The sequence below is a fragment of the Atractosteus spatula genome, chromosome 5 (genome assembly GCF_055471065.1).
Source record: "Atractosteus spatula isolate fAtrSpa1 chromosome 5, fAtrSpa1.hap1, whole genome shotgun sequence".
NCBI lineage: Eukaryota > Metazoa > Chordata > Actinopteri > Semionotiformes > Lepisosteidae > Atractosteus > Atractosteus spatula.
Window position 1 is genome coordinate 875,985 of NC_142710.1, and position 14,093 is coordinate 890,077.

A 14,093-nucleotide genomic window follows, 5' to 3' on the forward strand; every position below is an offset into this window, starting at 1 on the left:
TCGCCCTGAACTCATCCATTAATCGTGGCTGTGCGACAGCCCAGCCAGGAAGAAACTGCTCCTCACAGATTTCATCTCATCAGATCAAATCAAATTTATTTTCTTAAATAAAACAGCTGTAGAAAATGAATCTCCGCGAGTCCGGGAGCTGCAGTCGGACCTCTCCACAGCAGCGCGGCCGCCCGTCGCCCTGTCTACATGTTCTTGGGTTTGGAGATGACCCCGTCAGGGTACCTCTTCTTGAACCGAGCGACAACGTCCGGGTCCAGCAGGTGGATCCCGTCCAGCTGGTTCCCCAGCGTGACCCTGAAGCACAGAGCGGTCAGTACAGACACTCAGCGGATAGAGAAGGTCTCCACACCCTTACTGAAAGGGCAGGCTGATTATGAAATCAAGATAACATCATGTCAGACATTTTTCCCCATCTTTCATGTGACCTTGCAACTAGTGCTGGGCGATAATTCGATGACGATAATTATCGCGATATAATTTTCCTCGATATAATTTTAACAAAAGTTCGATAAACGTTCAATATATATGTTTATGCTTTGCGCATGATACGTGTATGCGCACAAAATACTGCGCGAGTGTGTGTGCGTGTTGCAGACTGGGCAGCTGACGTGGTGTTGTTGACCCACACGGTGGTGGCCGACAGGATTGTAGTTAGAGCGGAAAAATGAGCGACACTGAAGCAAATGTACTGCTGCCGACGACCAGCTCGAAGGACGATGCATCGTCGACAGAAAAGGTCATTCAACTTCGGTAATTTGGAGATATTTTGGCTTTTTACGATCAGACATAAAACAGAGCACTTTAAACTTTGCAGTCTGTCTGAGCCATCTTCTATGTGTGTTTTATCACACTGCAGTATTTAATTTTTCTATTAAGATATTTATTTTGTAAATTTTACTCATGCATATTTTGACATAAAAAAGACTTGGAATACTCTCTACCTCAGATTTGTTTAATGTTTCTGCTGTTTGGCAAGTGTTTGTTGTGTTCTTAGAATAAAGAGTTGTTTAATTTACCAATTAACCGTCTGGTTTCTTCAACTTTCACTCAGGAGGAAACAATCTGCCTTTAAACTTGAAAGAAATAACGATTTGACATTTATCGTGGTGATGATCGATATCGACTGATATGAACATTTTTATCGTGATCATGTTTTTGGCCATATCGCCCGGCCCTACTTGCAACCAACAAAATTCAAGAGAAAAACAAATAATTATTAGGAAAAATAATTGAAATTAAAAAACCCTCCAGCACCCTGGTGGCTTCAGTGTGCACACCCTTTTACAGTGGGGGCTGTAGCTGTGTCCAGGGTTGATCAGTCAGTCACAATCCTGCCCAAAGGGAAGCAGCAGACACCTGCCATCAATGACAGCGGGTCTGATTAAGCCCAGATAAGAACCAGCTGTTCCTGTAGGATTTCCTTGAAACTGGCGTGGCTGCATCCTACTGGGAGAGCCATGGTGCACAAGGAGCTGACGAAACATCTAGGGGATCTTACTGTTGAAAGGTACTGATCAGGAGAGGGGTCTAAAAGAATATAAAGGCATTGGATGTGCCATGGAGCACCGTCATCAACAAGGGGGGACACAGGGACACTGCCAAGACCGGGACGACCCTCCATACCCGATGAAGGGACACGGGGAAAACTTGTCAGGGAGGCTACCAAGAGGCCGACAGCAACATTAAAGGAGCTGCAGGAATTCCTGGCAGGTACTGGTCACTGCTGGCATGGGACGACACTCTCCCGTACTCTGCACACGTCTGGGCTGTGGGGTAGGGTGGCAGGATGGAAGCCCTTTCTCACAAAAAACAACATCCAAGCCCCTCCACATTTTGCAAAAGAGATACATCCGATCACCCCAAACCATGTGGGAACGTTTCTTATGGTCTGATGAGACAAAGGTCGAACTTTCTGGCCTTGATTCTAAAAGATATGTTTGGCGCAAAGACAAGCCAGCTCATGAAGGGCCGGATACAGGATATCTCTTACCAGTTGGGCTGAACATTGTGCGGCCGACCAAACAGCTCTATCTTCCGTGTCCCTGGAGAAAGTCTCTCAATCATCCCATATATCTCATCTGGCTTGTGACTGGTAGAGCGAACCTGAGAGGAACACAGAGCTCAAATAGACAGGCTGAGTGGACAGAGAGACACACTGACTGACTGGACACTCCAGTACATTAACACTGCACTGAGAGAGAGGGGTTCATACAGACACACTGACTGACTGGACACTCCAGTACATTAACACTGCACTAGCTGAATATTTGATGTTACAGAACCTTAAACAGACAATACACACTAGCTGAATATTTGACCAAAATAAAAAATAACAAACAGAAACAGACCCTGACGAAGTACAGGCTCAGTGACCACAACCTGGCCATAGAAACTGGGCGACACAGGCAGACCTGGCTGTCCAGAGAGGACAGGCTGTGCTCCCACTGCCAGCGGGGAGAAATAGAGACAGAGGTGCACTTCCTACTGCACTGTGACAGATACTCTGGGATTAGAGAAACATTCTTCCCTAAATTCAGAAATCTAATCCCAGAGTTCCCACACCTGCCAGAATCACAACGGGTCCCAATCCTACTGGGAGAGGGAGGAGGGAACTCAGTTGAACTGGCAGCCCAGTATGTGATCTCCTGTCACAGCCTGAGGAACAGTGAGTCTGTCTCCCAATAATGCTCCAGCCGCCTACAGAATATGTCAATATTGTATAATATGTCTTTGTTGTAAATGTCTGTAATATGTCTGTAGATTTTATTTTACTTCTATTTTTGTTTTGTTTCATGTAAATATCATTACTTTCATTTGCTTTGGCAACACTGATTGTACCCATCGGTCATGCTAATAAAGCACCTTGAATTGAATTGAATTGAATTGAGGGGTTCATACAGACACACTGACTGACTGGACACTCCAGTACATTAACACTGCACTGAGAGAGAGGGGTTCAGACAGACACACTGACTGACTGGACACTCCAGTACATTAACACTGCACTGAGAGAGAGGGGTTCATACAGACACACTGACTGGACACTCCAGTACATTAACACTGCACTGAGAGAGAGGGGTTCATACAGACACACTGACTGGACACTCCAGTACGTTAACACTGCACTGAGAGAGAGGGGTTCATACAGACACACTGACTGACTGGACACTCCAGTACATTAACACTGCACTGAGAGAGAGGGGTTCATACAGACACACTGACTGACTGGACACTCCAGTACATTAACACTGCACTGAGAGAGAGGGGTTCATACAGACACACTGACTGGACACTCCAGTACGTTAACACTGCACTGAGAGAGAGGGGTTCATACAGACACACTGACTGACTGGACACTCCAGTACATTAACACTGCACTGAGAGAGAGGGGTTCATACAGACACACTGACTGACTGGACACTCCAGTACATCAACACTGCACTGAGAGAGAGGGGTTCATACAGACACACTGACTGACTGGACACTCCAGTACATTAACACTGCACTGAGAGAGAGGGGTTCATACAGACACACTGACTGACTGGACACTCCAGTACATTAACACTGCTTTGAAAGGGGGTGATAAGTGTGGTTATAAGGTTATGAGTGTGAACAGTCCTCATGACAATTGTCCAAGCCAGGTTTCAGAGAAGATGGAAGCAGCAGTGTCTCACCTCAGCCACGATGACGTCGCAGTCCAGGCCTCTGTTGAAGCCCTGAGGGTTGCCCTTCACTCCCACCTGTCGATCAACACCGGGCACGGTCAGCACCAGCGCGCCCACGCCACGCCGGCCGGCACCACAAGGACAGGCACCTGCCAAGAGTCGCGCCTCGCTCTGCACAGCACCTGTATCCCCCTGCTGCTCACTGACAGCCCACTGGGGCTCAGGGTGAGCCTGGCCTGTACCTGGGAGAGGTGTGAGTGGGGCCAGCAGGGGGCGCTCACCCTGCGGTCTGTGTGGGTCCTAATGCCCCAGGACAGTGACGGGGACACTAGACTGTAAACAAGGTGTCGTCCTTCAGATGAGACGTAAAACTGAGGTCCTGCCTCTCTGTGGTCAGTCAAGACCCCAGGGTGTCTCTCAGAAAGAGTAGGGGTGTGACCCCAGTGTCCTGGACAGACTCCCCCTGGTCTTTACCAGTCATGGCCTCCTGATCAGCCCCCTCTCTGAACTGGCCTCATCACTCTGCTCTCCTCCCCACTGAGAGCTGGAGTGTGTGAGCGGACTGGAGCCTCATCACACTGGGGGGGTGGAGGGGATCCCCAGTACTGGACAGCGCTGGGAGAGGAGGGTGCAGGATAGAGCTATAGAGGTGTTGGGAATAGATAATAACAACATCAGTCGTGCACTGTCCATATGTCCCCAGGGTGCTCTTGTAACACACCCCACATACCCCACACTCCCCTGGGGCCTCCTGGGCAGAGTGAGAGAGACAGGGCCTGACCTGGACAGAGTGTGAGTGAGTGAGTGAGAGAGTGAGAGAGTGAGAGAGAGGACCCAAGGAGGGTGCAGAATGCTCATTATGAGACAGACTAACCAGACAGTGCTCCTTGCCATGATTGAGCCAATGGCCAGTTCTCCCAGTCCGAATTATCCTCTGTAACTGGTTTGTTTTCACCCAGATAATTTCATCAACACGCTCATATCTAAGAAAGAGAGAGAGGGGTTCATACAGACACACTGACTGACTGGACACTCCAGTACATTAACACTGCACTGAGAGAGAGGGGTTCATACAGACACACTGACTGACTGGACACTCCAGTACATTAACACTGCACTGAGAGAGAGGGGTTCATACAGACACACTGACTGGACACTCCAGTACATTAACACTGCACTGAGAGAGAGGGGTTCATACAGACACACTGACTGGACACTCCACTACATTAACACTGCACTGAGAGAGAGGGGTTCATACAGACACACTGACTGACTGGACACTCCAGTACATTAACACTGCACTGAGAGAGAGGGGTTCATACAGACACACTGACTGACTGGACACTCCAGTACATTAACACTGCACTGAGAGAGAGGGGTTAATACAGACACACTGACTGACTGGACACTCCAGTACATTAACACTGCACTGAGAGAGAGGGGTTCATACAGACACACTGACTGGACACTCCAGTACATTAACACTGCACTGAGAGAGAGGGGTTCATACAGACACACTGACTGACTGGACACTACAGCACATTAACACTGCACTGAGAGAGGGGTTCATACACACACACTGACTGACTGGACACTCCAGTACATTAACACTGCACTGAGAGAGAGGGGTTCATACAGACACACTGACTGGACACTCCAGTACATTAACACAGCACTGAGAGAGAGGGGTTCATACAGACACACTGACTGGACACTCCAGTACATTAACACTGCACTGAGAGAGAGGGGTTCATACAGACACACTGACTGGACACTCCAGTACATTAACACTGCACTGAGAGAGAGGGGTTCATACAGACACACTGACTGACTGGATACTCCAGTACATTAACACTGCACTGAGAGAGAGGGGTTCATACAGACACACTGACTGACTGGATACTCCAGTACATTAACACTGCACTGAGAGAGAGGGGTTCATACAGACACACTGACTGACTGGACACTCCAGTACATTAACACTGCACTGAGAGAGAGGGGTTCATACAGACACTCACCCCCACAGACTGAGACACTCCCTGCCCAGCTCCATGGCCCTGTGGAGAGAGGGGAGGGCAGAGACACACAGGGAGAGGCTGTTAACTCACACACGCCCCCTACTGACGACAGCTGGCATCGCTGCCCTCTCGCGGGTCAGCTCTGAACACGGGTCACACTTCACCCACCCCTGACGCACAGGAACGCGATCGATTAGGAATTATTGATAGCTACTCGCTGCAGCAGGGCTGAGAAGAGACCTATGTGAAGATATGACTCATCAGGTATGGATTACCGATCAATTACCCAATAATGATTATTGATTAGTCATCAGTAATCAAAAAGGCCTCCTGGGGAAAGATGTTACTGGTCAGAGTAAACAGTCACAGAGACACAGGCTATTGATTACAGATGACTGATCACCTGCCAGTCAGCTGTCTACAGAATGGTGGTTTACTGATGAGACACAGGCTATTGGTTATAGATTACTGATCACCTGCCAGTGACCCAGAGGAAGAGGAAGCCATCGTCCTGCAGGATAGGGATGTTGAGCTTCCTCATTTCGTCGTCTGTTAGCGTTCCATACGGCAGCTCCATGTGGATATCCCAAGGCGGGTCGGCCATCACCACCGCAAACTTCCCCAGGATCGACACGTCCAGGTACCGGATATCACAGCAGATCCACTGGGATTGGAGACAACAACAAGACCTCTCATCATCATCATCATCATCATCACTGACACGTCCAGGTACCGGATATCACAGCAGATCCACTGGGATTGGAGACAACAACAAGACCTCTCATCATCATCATCATCATCATCACTGACACGTCCAGGTACCGGATATCACAGCAGATCCACTGGGATTGGAGACAACAACAAGACCTCATCATCATCATCATCACTGACACGTCCAGGTACCGGATATCACAGCAGATCCACTGGGATTGGAGACAACAACAAGACCTCATCATCATCATCATCATCATCACTGACACGTCCAGGTACCGGATATCACAGCAGATCCACTGGGATTGGAGACAACAACAAGACCTCATCATCATCATCATCATCACTGACACGTCCAGGTACCGGATATCACGGCAGATCCACTGGGATTGGAGACAACAACAAGACCTCTCATCATCACCACTGACACAGACAAGTACTGGATATCACAGCAGATCCACTGGGATTGGAGACAACAACAAGACCTCTCATCATCATCATCATCATCACCACTGACACAGACAGGTACTGGATATCACAGCAGATCCCCTGGGATTGGAGACAACAACAAGACCTCATCATCATCATCATCACCACTGACACAGACAGGTACTGGATATCACAGCAGATCCCCTGGGATTGGAGACAACAACAAGACCTCATCATCATCATCATCACCACTGACACAGACAGGTACTGGATATCACAGCAGATCCACTGGGATTGGAGCAACAACAAGACCTCATCATCATCATCATCACCACTGACACAGACAGGTACTGGATATCACAGCAGATCCACTGGGATTGGAGCAACAACAAGACCTCTCATCATCATCACTGACACAGACAGGTACTGGATATCACAGCAGATCCACTGGGATTGGAGCCAACAACAAGACCTCTCATCATCATCATCATCATCATCACTGACACGTCCAGGTACCGGATATCACAGCAGATCCACTGGGATTGGAGACAACAACAAGACCTCATCATCATCATCATCATCATCACTGACACGTCCAGGTACCGGATATCACAGCAAATCCACTGGGATTGGAGACAACAACAAGACCTCTCATCATCATCATCATCACCACTGACACAGACAGGTACTGGATATCACAGCAGATCCACTGGGATTGGAGCAACAACAAGACCTCATCATCATCATCACCACTGACACAGACAGGTACTGGATATCACAGCAAATCCACTGGGATTGGAGACAACAACAAGACCTCATCATCATCATTGACACAGACAGGTACTGGATATCACAGCAGATCCCCTGGGATTGGAGACAACAACAAGACCTCATCATCATCATCATCACTGACACAGACAGGTACTGGATATCACAGCAAATCCACTGGGATTGGAGACAACAACAAGACCTCTCATCATCATCATCATCACCACTGACACAGACAGGTACTGGATATCACAGCAGATCCACTGGGATTGGAGACAACAACAAGACCTCATCATCATCACCACTGACACAGACAAGTACTGGATATCACAGCAGATCCACTGGGATTGGAGACAACAACAAGACCTCTCATCATCATCATCATCATCACCACTGACACAGACAGGTACTGGATATCACAGCAGATCCACTGGGATTGGAGACAACAACAAGACCTCTCATCATCATCATCATCATCACCACTGACACAGACAAGTACTGGATATCACAGCAGATCCACTGGGATTGGAGACAACAACAAGACCTCTCATCATCATCATCATCATCATCATCATCACCACTGACACAGACAGGTACTGGATATCACAGCAGATCCACTGGGATTGGAGCAACAACAAGACCTCATCATCATCATCATCACCACTGACACAGACAGGTACTGGATATCACAGCAGATCCACTGGGATTGGAGACAACAACAAGACCTCTCATCATCATCATCATCATCACCACTGACACAGACAGGTACTGGATATCACAGCAAATCCACTGGGATTGGAGACAACAACAAGACCTCTCATCATCATCATCATCATCACCACTGACACAGACAGGTACTGGATATCACAGCAGATCCACTGGGATTGGAGACAACAACAAGACTTCATCATCATCACCACTGACACAGACAAGTACTGGATATCACAGCAGATCCACTGGGATTGGAGACAACAACAAGACCTCTCATCATCATCATCATCATCACCACTGACACAGACAGGTACTGGATATCACAGCAGATCCCCTGGGATTGGAGACAACAACAAGACCTCATCATCATCATCATCACCACTGACACAGACAGGTACTGGATATCACAGCAGATCCACTGGGATTGGAGCAACAACAAGACCTCTCATCATCATCACTGACACAGACAGGTACTGGATATCACAGCAGATCCACTGGGATTGGAGACAACAACAAGACCTCTCATCATCACCACTGACACAGACAGGTACTGGATATCACAGCAGATCCACTGGGATTGGAGACAACAACAAGACCTCATCATCATCATCACCACTGACACAGACAGGTACTGGATATCACAGCAGATCCACTGGGATTGGAGACAACAACAAGACCTCATCATCATCATCATCATCACCACTGACACAGACAGGGACTGCAGACTCCAGAAGAATGAGGAACAGAAAACTTCTGGCTGTTTCAGTGCTGATGATGCGGATTCACACTCAGTCGCGCGCGCGCACGCACGCACGCACATCGACTCCCTAACACTCAACACTTTCACCGGCACGAACATTTCCTTATTCACGCACACACACGTGAACACAACCGTGAAGACACACGCACACACTCACGCACGCGTGCACACACGCACGCACGCTCCGTCGCTCACCTGCGCGGGGAAGAGCTTCCCTGCCGTGTGGTCGGCATCGCCCGGGTGGAGCCCAAGCTCCGCGGCCACCCCCTGTGGCCCGCCTGTGCCCCCCTCGCCCTCGGGGGGGCTGTCGATCTCGTAGTGGACGTACTTGCAGGTGTCCATGTGGAAGCAGGTGTTGAGGAAGGAGCAGTCGCCCAGCGTCTCGTCCGTGTGCTTGTTGATGATGCGCCTGCAGGGCACAGGGCGTACGATCACACTGACAGCAGCAGGGCGAACACAGGAAACACCACCCTGTAGAGTCCAGAGTGTCTGTATGAACCCCTCTCTCTCAGTGCAGTGTTAATGTACTGGAGTGTCCAGTCAGTCAGTGTGTCTGTATGAACCCCTCTCTCTCAGTGCAGTGTTAATGTACTGGAGTGTCCAGTCAGTCAGTGTGTCTGTATGAACCCCTCTCTCTCAGTGCAGTGTTAATGTACTGGAGTGTCCAGTCAGTCAGTGTGTCTGTATGAACCCCTCTCTCTCAGTGCTGTGTTAATGTACTGGAGTGTCCAGTCAGTCAGTGTGTCTGTATGAACCCCTCTCTCTCAGTGCAGTGTTAATGTACTGGAGTGTCCAGTCAGTCAGTGTGTCTGTATGAACCCCTCTCTCTCAGTGCAGTGTTAATGTACTGGAGTGTCCAGTCAGTCAGTGTGTCTGTATGAACCCCTCTCTCTCAGTGCAGTGTTAATGTACTGGAGTGTCCAGTCAGTCAGTGTGTCTGTATTAACCCCTCTCTCTCAGTGCAGTGTTAATGTACTGGAGTGTCCAGTCAGTCAGTGTGTCTGTATGAACCCCTCTCTCAGTACCTGAAGTGCAGCTTGTTGCAGGGCTCAGTGCCGTCTCTTGCCCTCACACACTCCTCCTTGGTGCCGTGATCACAGAATTCCTGGACCTGTGCTCTTCCCCGAGAGCGGAACTTCTCCACGATGGACTGCTCTTTCGCTGAGCTGGTGTTCAGCAGCTCCAGGATCTCGCGACTCACCTGGATAGAGAGAGAAGTCGAGAGGGACAGTGCTCACAAAGCTCAGGATCTGTCAGCACACAAACTAAGACACAATCAATCACAATCAAGGCACAGTCAGCCAAAAAGACGGCCAGTCCCAACGAACCTCGCTCGCACAGAGAGACAGCCAGTCCCAACGAACCTCACCCTCACAGAGAGACGGCCAGTCCCAATCAACCGAGCCCCGAGAGACGGCCAGTCCCAATCAAACCGAGCCCCGAGAGACGGCCAGTCCCAATCAAACCGAGCCCCGAGAGACGGCCAGTCCCAATCAAACCGAGCCCCGAGAGACGGCCAGTCCCAATCAAACCGAGCCCCGAGAGACGGCCAGTCCCAATCAAACCGAGCCCCGAGAGACGGCCAGCCCCAATCAACCGAGCCCCGAGAGACGGCCAGTCCCAATCAACCGAGCCCCGAGAGACGGCCAGTCCCAATCAAACCGAGCCCCGAGAGACGGCCAGCCCCAATCAACCGAGCCCCGAGAGACGGCCAGCCCCAATCAAACCGGGCCCCAAGACACGGCCAGTCCCAATCAACTGCGCACAGACAGGCATCTACACACAGAACCACACGTGACAAGTGTGACACACAAACCAGACTCTCCGCACTCCCTCCCTGCCTCCCTCTGTACCTTCTTGTTCTGCTGCTCTTTGGTGGACTGCTGGCTCAGCAGGCTCTCTATCTCCATGTCCAGATGGGAAGCCTGGTTCTTGCTGGCCCGTCCCTTCTTCTCAGCCCCTCCCCCCCCCGAGGGCTTCCAATCACCCGAGCTCGTCAGCTGGCTGGAGGGCACTGCCACGGAGAGGGAGGAGGGAGCTGGGGGGGAGGGCGTGGCCTGCTCCAAGGGAGACGAACCGATCTTGTGGTGGGGGTGCTGCAGCTCCTCCCCCTTGCGTTTGACCCCGCCCCTCTGGACCAGGGACCCGCCCCCGATCATGGCCCACAGCTTGGGGTGGTCGACGGAGGTCACCAGCGTCGCAGACGAGACCGAGGACGTCGCTGAGGACAGTGAAGGCTGGCGGACTTCGATCAGTTCCTGGGCTGAAAACTTCAGCAGTAGACTCTGTATACTGGCATGGGAGACCGGAGCCTCAGGCTGAGAGAGAGACCAAAGTTAATATAGACTGACTGGACACTCCAGTACATTAACACTGGACTGAGAGAGGGGGGTTCATACAGACACACTGACTGACTGGACACTCCAGTACATTAACACTGCACTGAGAGAGAGGGGTTCATACAGACACACTGACTGGACACTCCAGTACATTAACACTGCACTGAGAGAGAGGGGTTCATACAGACACACTGACTGACTGGACACTCCAGTACATTAACACAGCACTGAGAGAGAGGGGTTCATACAGACACACTGACTGACTGGACACTCCAGTACATTAACACTGCACTGTTCATACAGACACAGTGGGACTGACACACAGAGACAGACTGACAGGGCTCACCGTGCTCAGTTGAGTTGTGATGGTCAGAGAGTCAGTGGGAAGAGACAGGCCGATCTCCGACAGGTATCCCAGGAGCCTCCTCTCCAGCTCGGGGTCGGGGATCGCCTCTGGGACGGCTGGCTCGGTCCGTGGGGGGTTCTGAAGGGCCGGTCCAGGACTGTCACTACGCACGCCCCCTCCCTCTCCGGTGCACACCTCTGAGAGGGGGAGAGCAGGCTTCGTAACGACACCGTGCAGGTGTTAGTGACAGGACAGTGACACGAGACTTCACAGGGACACGAGACTTCACAGGGACAGGGCACTGACACCAGACTTCACAGGGACAGACCAGGGACAGGACAGTGACACGAGACTTCACAGGGACAGGGCACTGACACCAGACTTCACAGGGGCAGGGCAGGGACAGGACAGTGACACGAGACTTCACAGGGACACGAGACTTCACAGGGACAGACTAGGGACAGGACAGTGACACGAGACTTCACAGGGACACGAGACTTCACAGGGACAGGACAGTGACACCAGACTTCACAGGGACACGAGACTTCACAGGGACAGGACACGGACACGAGACTTCACAGGGACAGGGCAGGGACAGGACACTGACACCAGACTTCACAGGGACACGAGACTTCACAGGGACAGGACACTGACACCAGACTTCACAGGGACAGACTAGGGACAGGACAGTGACACGAGACTTCACAGGGATAGGGCAGGGACAGGACAGTGACACGAGACTTCACAGGGACAGGACACTGACAGCAGACTTCACAGGGACAGCACAGTGACACGAGACTTCACAGGGGCAGACCAGGGACACGAGACTTCACAGGGGCAGACCAGGGACAGCACAGTGACTCTAGACTTTACAGGGACAGGACAGTGACTCTAGACTTTACAGGGACAGACCAGGGACAGCACAGTGACTCTAGACTTTACAGGGACAGGACAGTGACTCTAGACTTTACAGGGACAGACCAGGGACAGGACAGTGACACGAGACTTCACAGGGACAGGACAGTGACACGAAGCTTCACAGGGACAGTCCAGTCCAGTGTGTCTCTCTCTTACCCATCCCCAGTGGGCCAGTCCAGTCCAGTGTGTCTCTCTCTTACCCATCCCCAGTGGGCCAGTCCAGTCCAGTCCAGTGTGTCTCTCTCTTACCCATCCCCAGTGGGCCAGTCCAGTCCAGTCCAGTGTGTCTCTCTCTTACCCATCCCCAGTGGGTCAGTCCAGTGTGTCTCTCTCTTACCCATCCCCAGTGGGTCAGTCCAGTGTGTGTGCCTCTTACCGATGCCCAGCTGGGTGGTGTCCTTGCGGCGTCTCTGCAGCCGCTCCCGCAGCGAGTCCAGCTGTTTCTTGTGAGCCTGGATGTTGCTCCACGTGTCCGACATGTTCCCGTCCGATGCCGCTGAAAGCAGCCGGAGTCAGAGGTCCCGCCGCCGCCGGGGAGCGGAGATACTGCTGAAGGAACAAACACACCCAGCGCGACGAGCACGAAACCCCAGGCTCTCGGAAACCGGAGCTTTGGGCTCGTTCACGGATCAAGAAAATGAAAAACTACAGGTGGTGAGAGTAGGAAAAACCGCAAAAAGAACATGAGAGTAGAAACCCGCCACACAGCCCATTCACTCCCAGATCGGTTCTGTTTTTGAAAGAGACATGTTTCCGCTCTCTCCGATAGCACTTCCGGGGCGCGAGGGGGAAAGGGCATAGGGCTACGGAAGCCACCGGCCGCCATCTTAGTGAAGGAGCCAACGGTAACTGGCAGATTGGGAACAGGTAAAAGTTTACTCCCCGCTGAAAGAAAAAGAAAAGAAACACGACGTTTCGACCCCATGTGAAGAAGACTTCTCAGCGAAAACGTTGTTTCTTTTCTTCTTTTTTTTCTCTTTTGAGCAGGGAATAAACCTTTACCTGTTTCTTCACAGCCGACTCCACTCCCTACCTGAACATCTGGTATTTCAATTCAATGTATTTTTATATAGTGCCTTATACAACAACGTTGCCCCAGGGCGCTTAACAATGCCAGTGACCATTCGTGTTGTATGTACTGTACTGTAGTGTCCATGTTTATTATTCACTGTATGTTTGCAGTCCCACGACACGCAGGTGTCCAGGGGAATTAGAGAGCAGAGTTTATTGCCATACGTACTTGTACATTGCAATTCTGGTTTGCATCTCTCGGCGCATACGTCATACAGCACACGACACAGTATGACAGACGACGCCACACAATGAAGACAGTATTTGGACAGTTCCAAACATAATAAATAATAACGAGAGAACAATATGTAGGGCCAGCAGCCATATCACTCTGCAGCTCAAAAC

General features: G+C 50.9%; 1 protein-coding gene across 1 annotated transcript; it reads right to left on the reverse strand.

Moving 5' to 3' along the window:
* Positions 1-69: 69 nt before the first annotated feature.
* Positions 70-13,460, reverse strand: mettl3 (methyltransferase like 3). The gene is made up of 11 exons (XM_088916654.1): positions 13,054-13,460; positions 11,760-11,956; positions 10,928-11,392; positions 10,100-10,275; positions 9,270-9,483; positions 6,172-6,359; positions 5,696-5,734; positions 4,552-4,660; positions 3,687-3,752; positions 2,003-2,115; positions 70-306 (listed from the first exon to the last, which is right to left on the reverse strand). Exons 1-11 carry the CDS (start codon positions 13,154-13,156, stop codon positions 195-197), a joined length of 1,782 nt encoding a protein of 593 aa, XP_088772780.1. The 5' UTR covers positions 13,157-13,460; the 3' UTR covers positions 70-194.
* Positions 13,461-14,093: the final 633 nt, after the last annotated feature.

Bases quoted from the DNA above. Each gene is read 5' to 3' on its own strand.
- mettl3 (XM_088916654.1), bottom strand. From the start codon at position 13,156: ATGTCGGACACGTGGAGCAACATCCAGGCTCACAAGAAACAGCTGGAC. The intron at 11,957-13,053 runs GTAAGAGGCACA...TCCCCCTCTCAG, and splicing joins CACCACCCAGCTGGGCATCG to AGGTGTGCACCGGAGAGGGA. The intron at 10,276-10,927 runs GTACAGAGGGAG...CTCTCTATCCAG, and splicing joins AAGAGCAGCAGAACAAGAAG to GTGAGTCGCGAGATCCTGGA.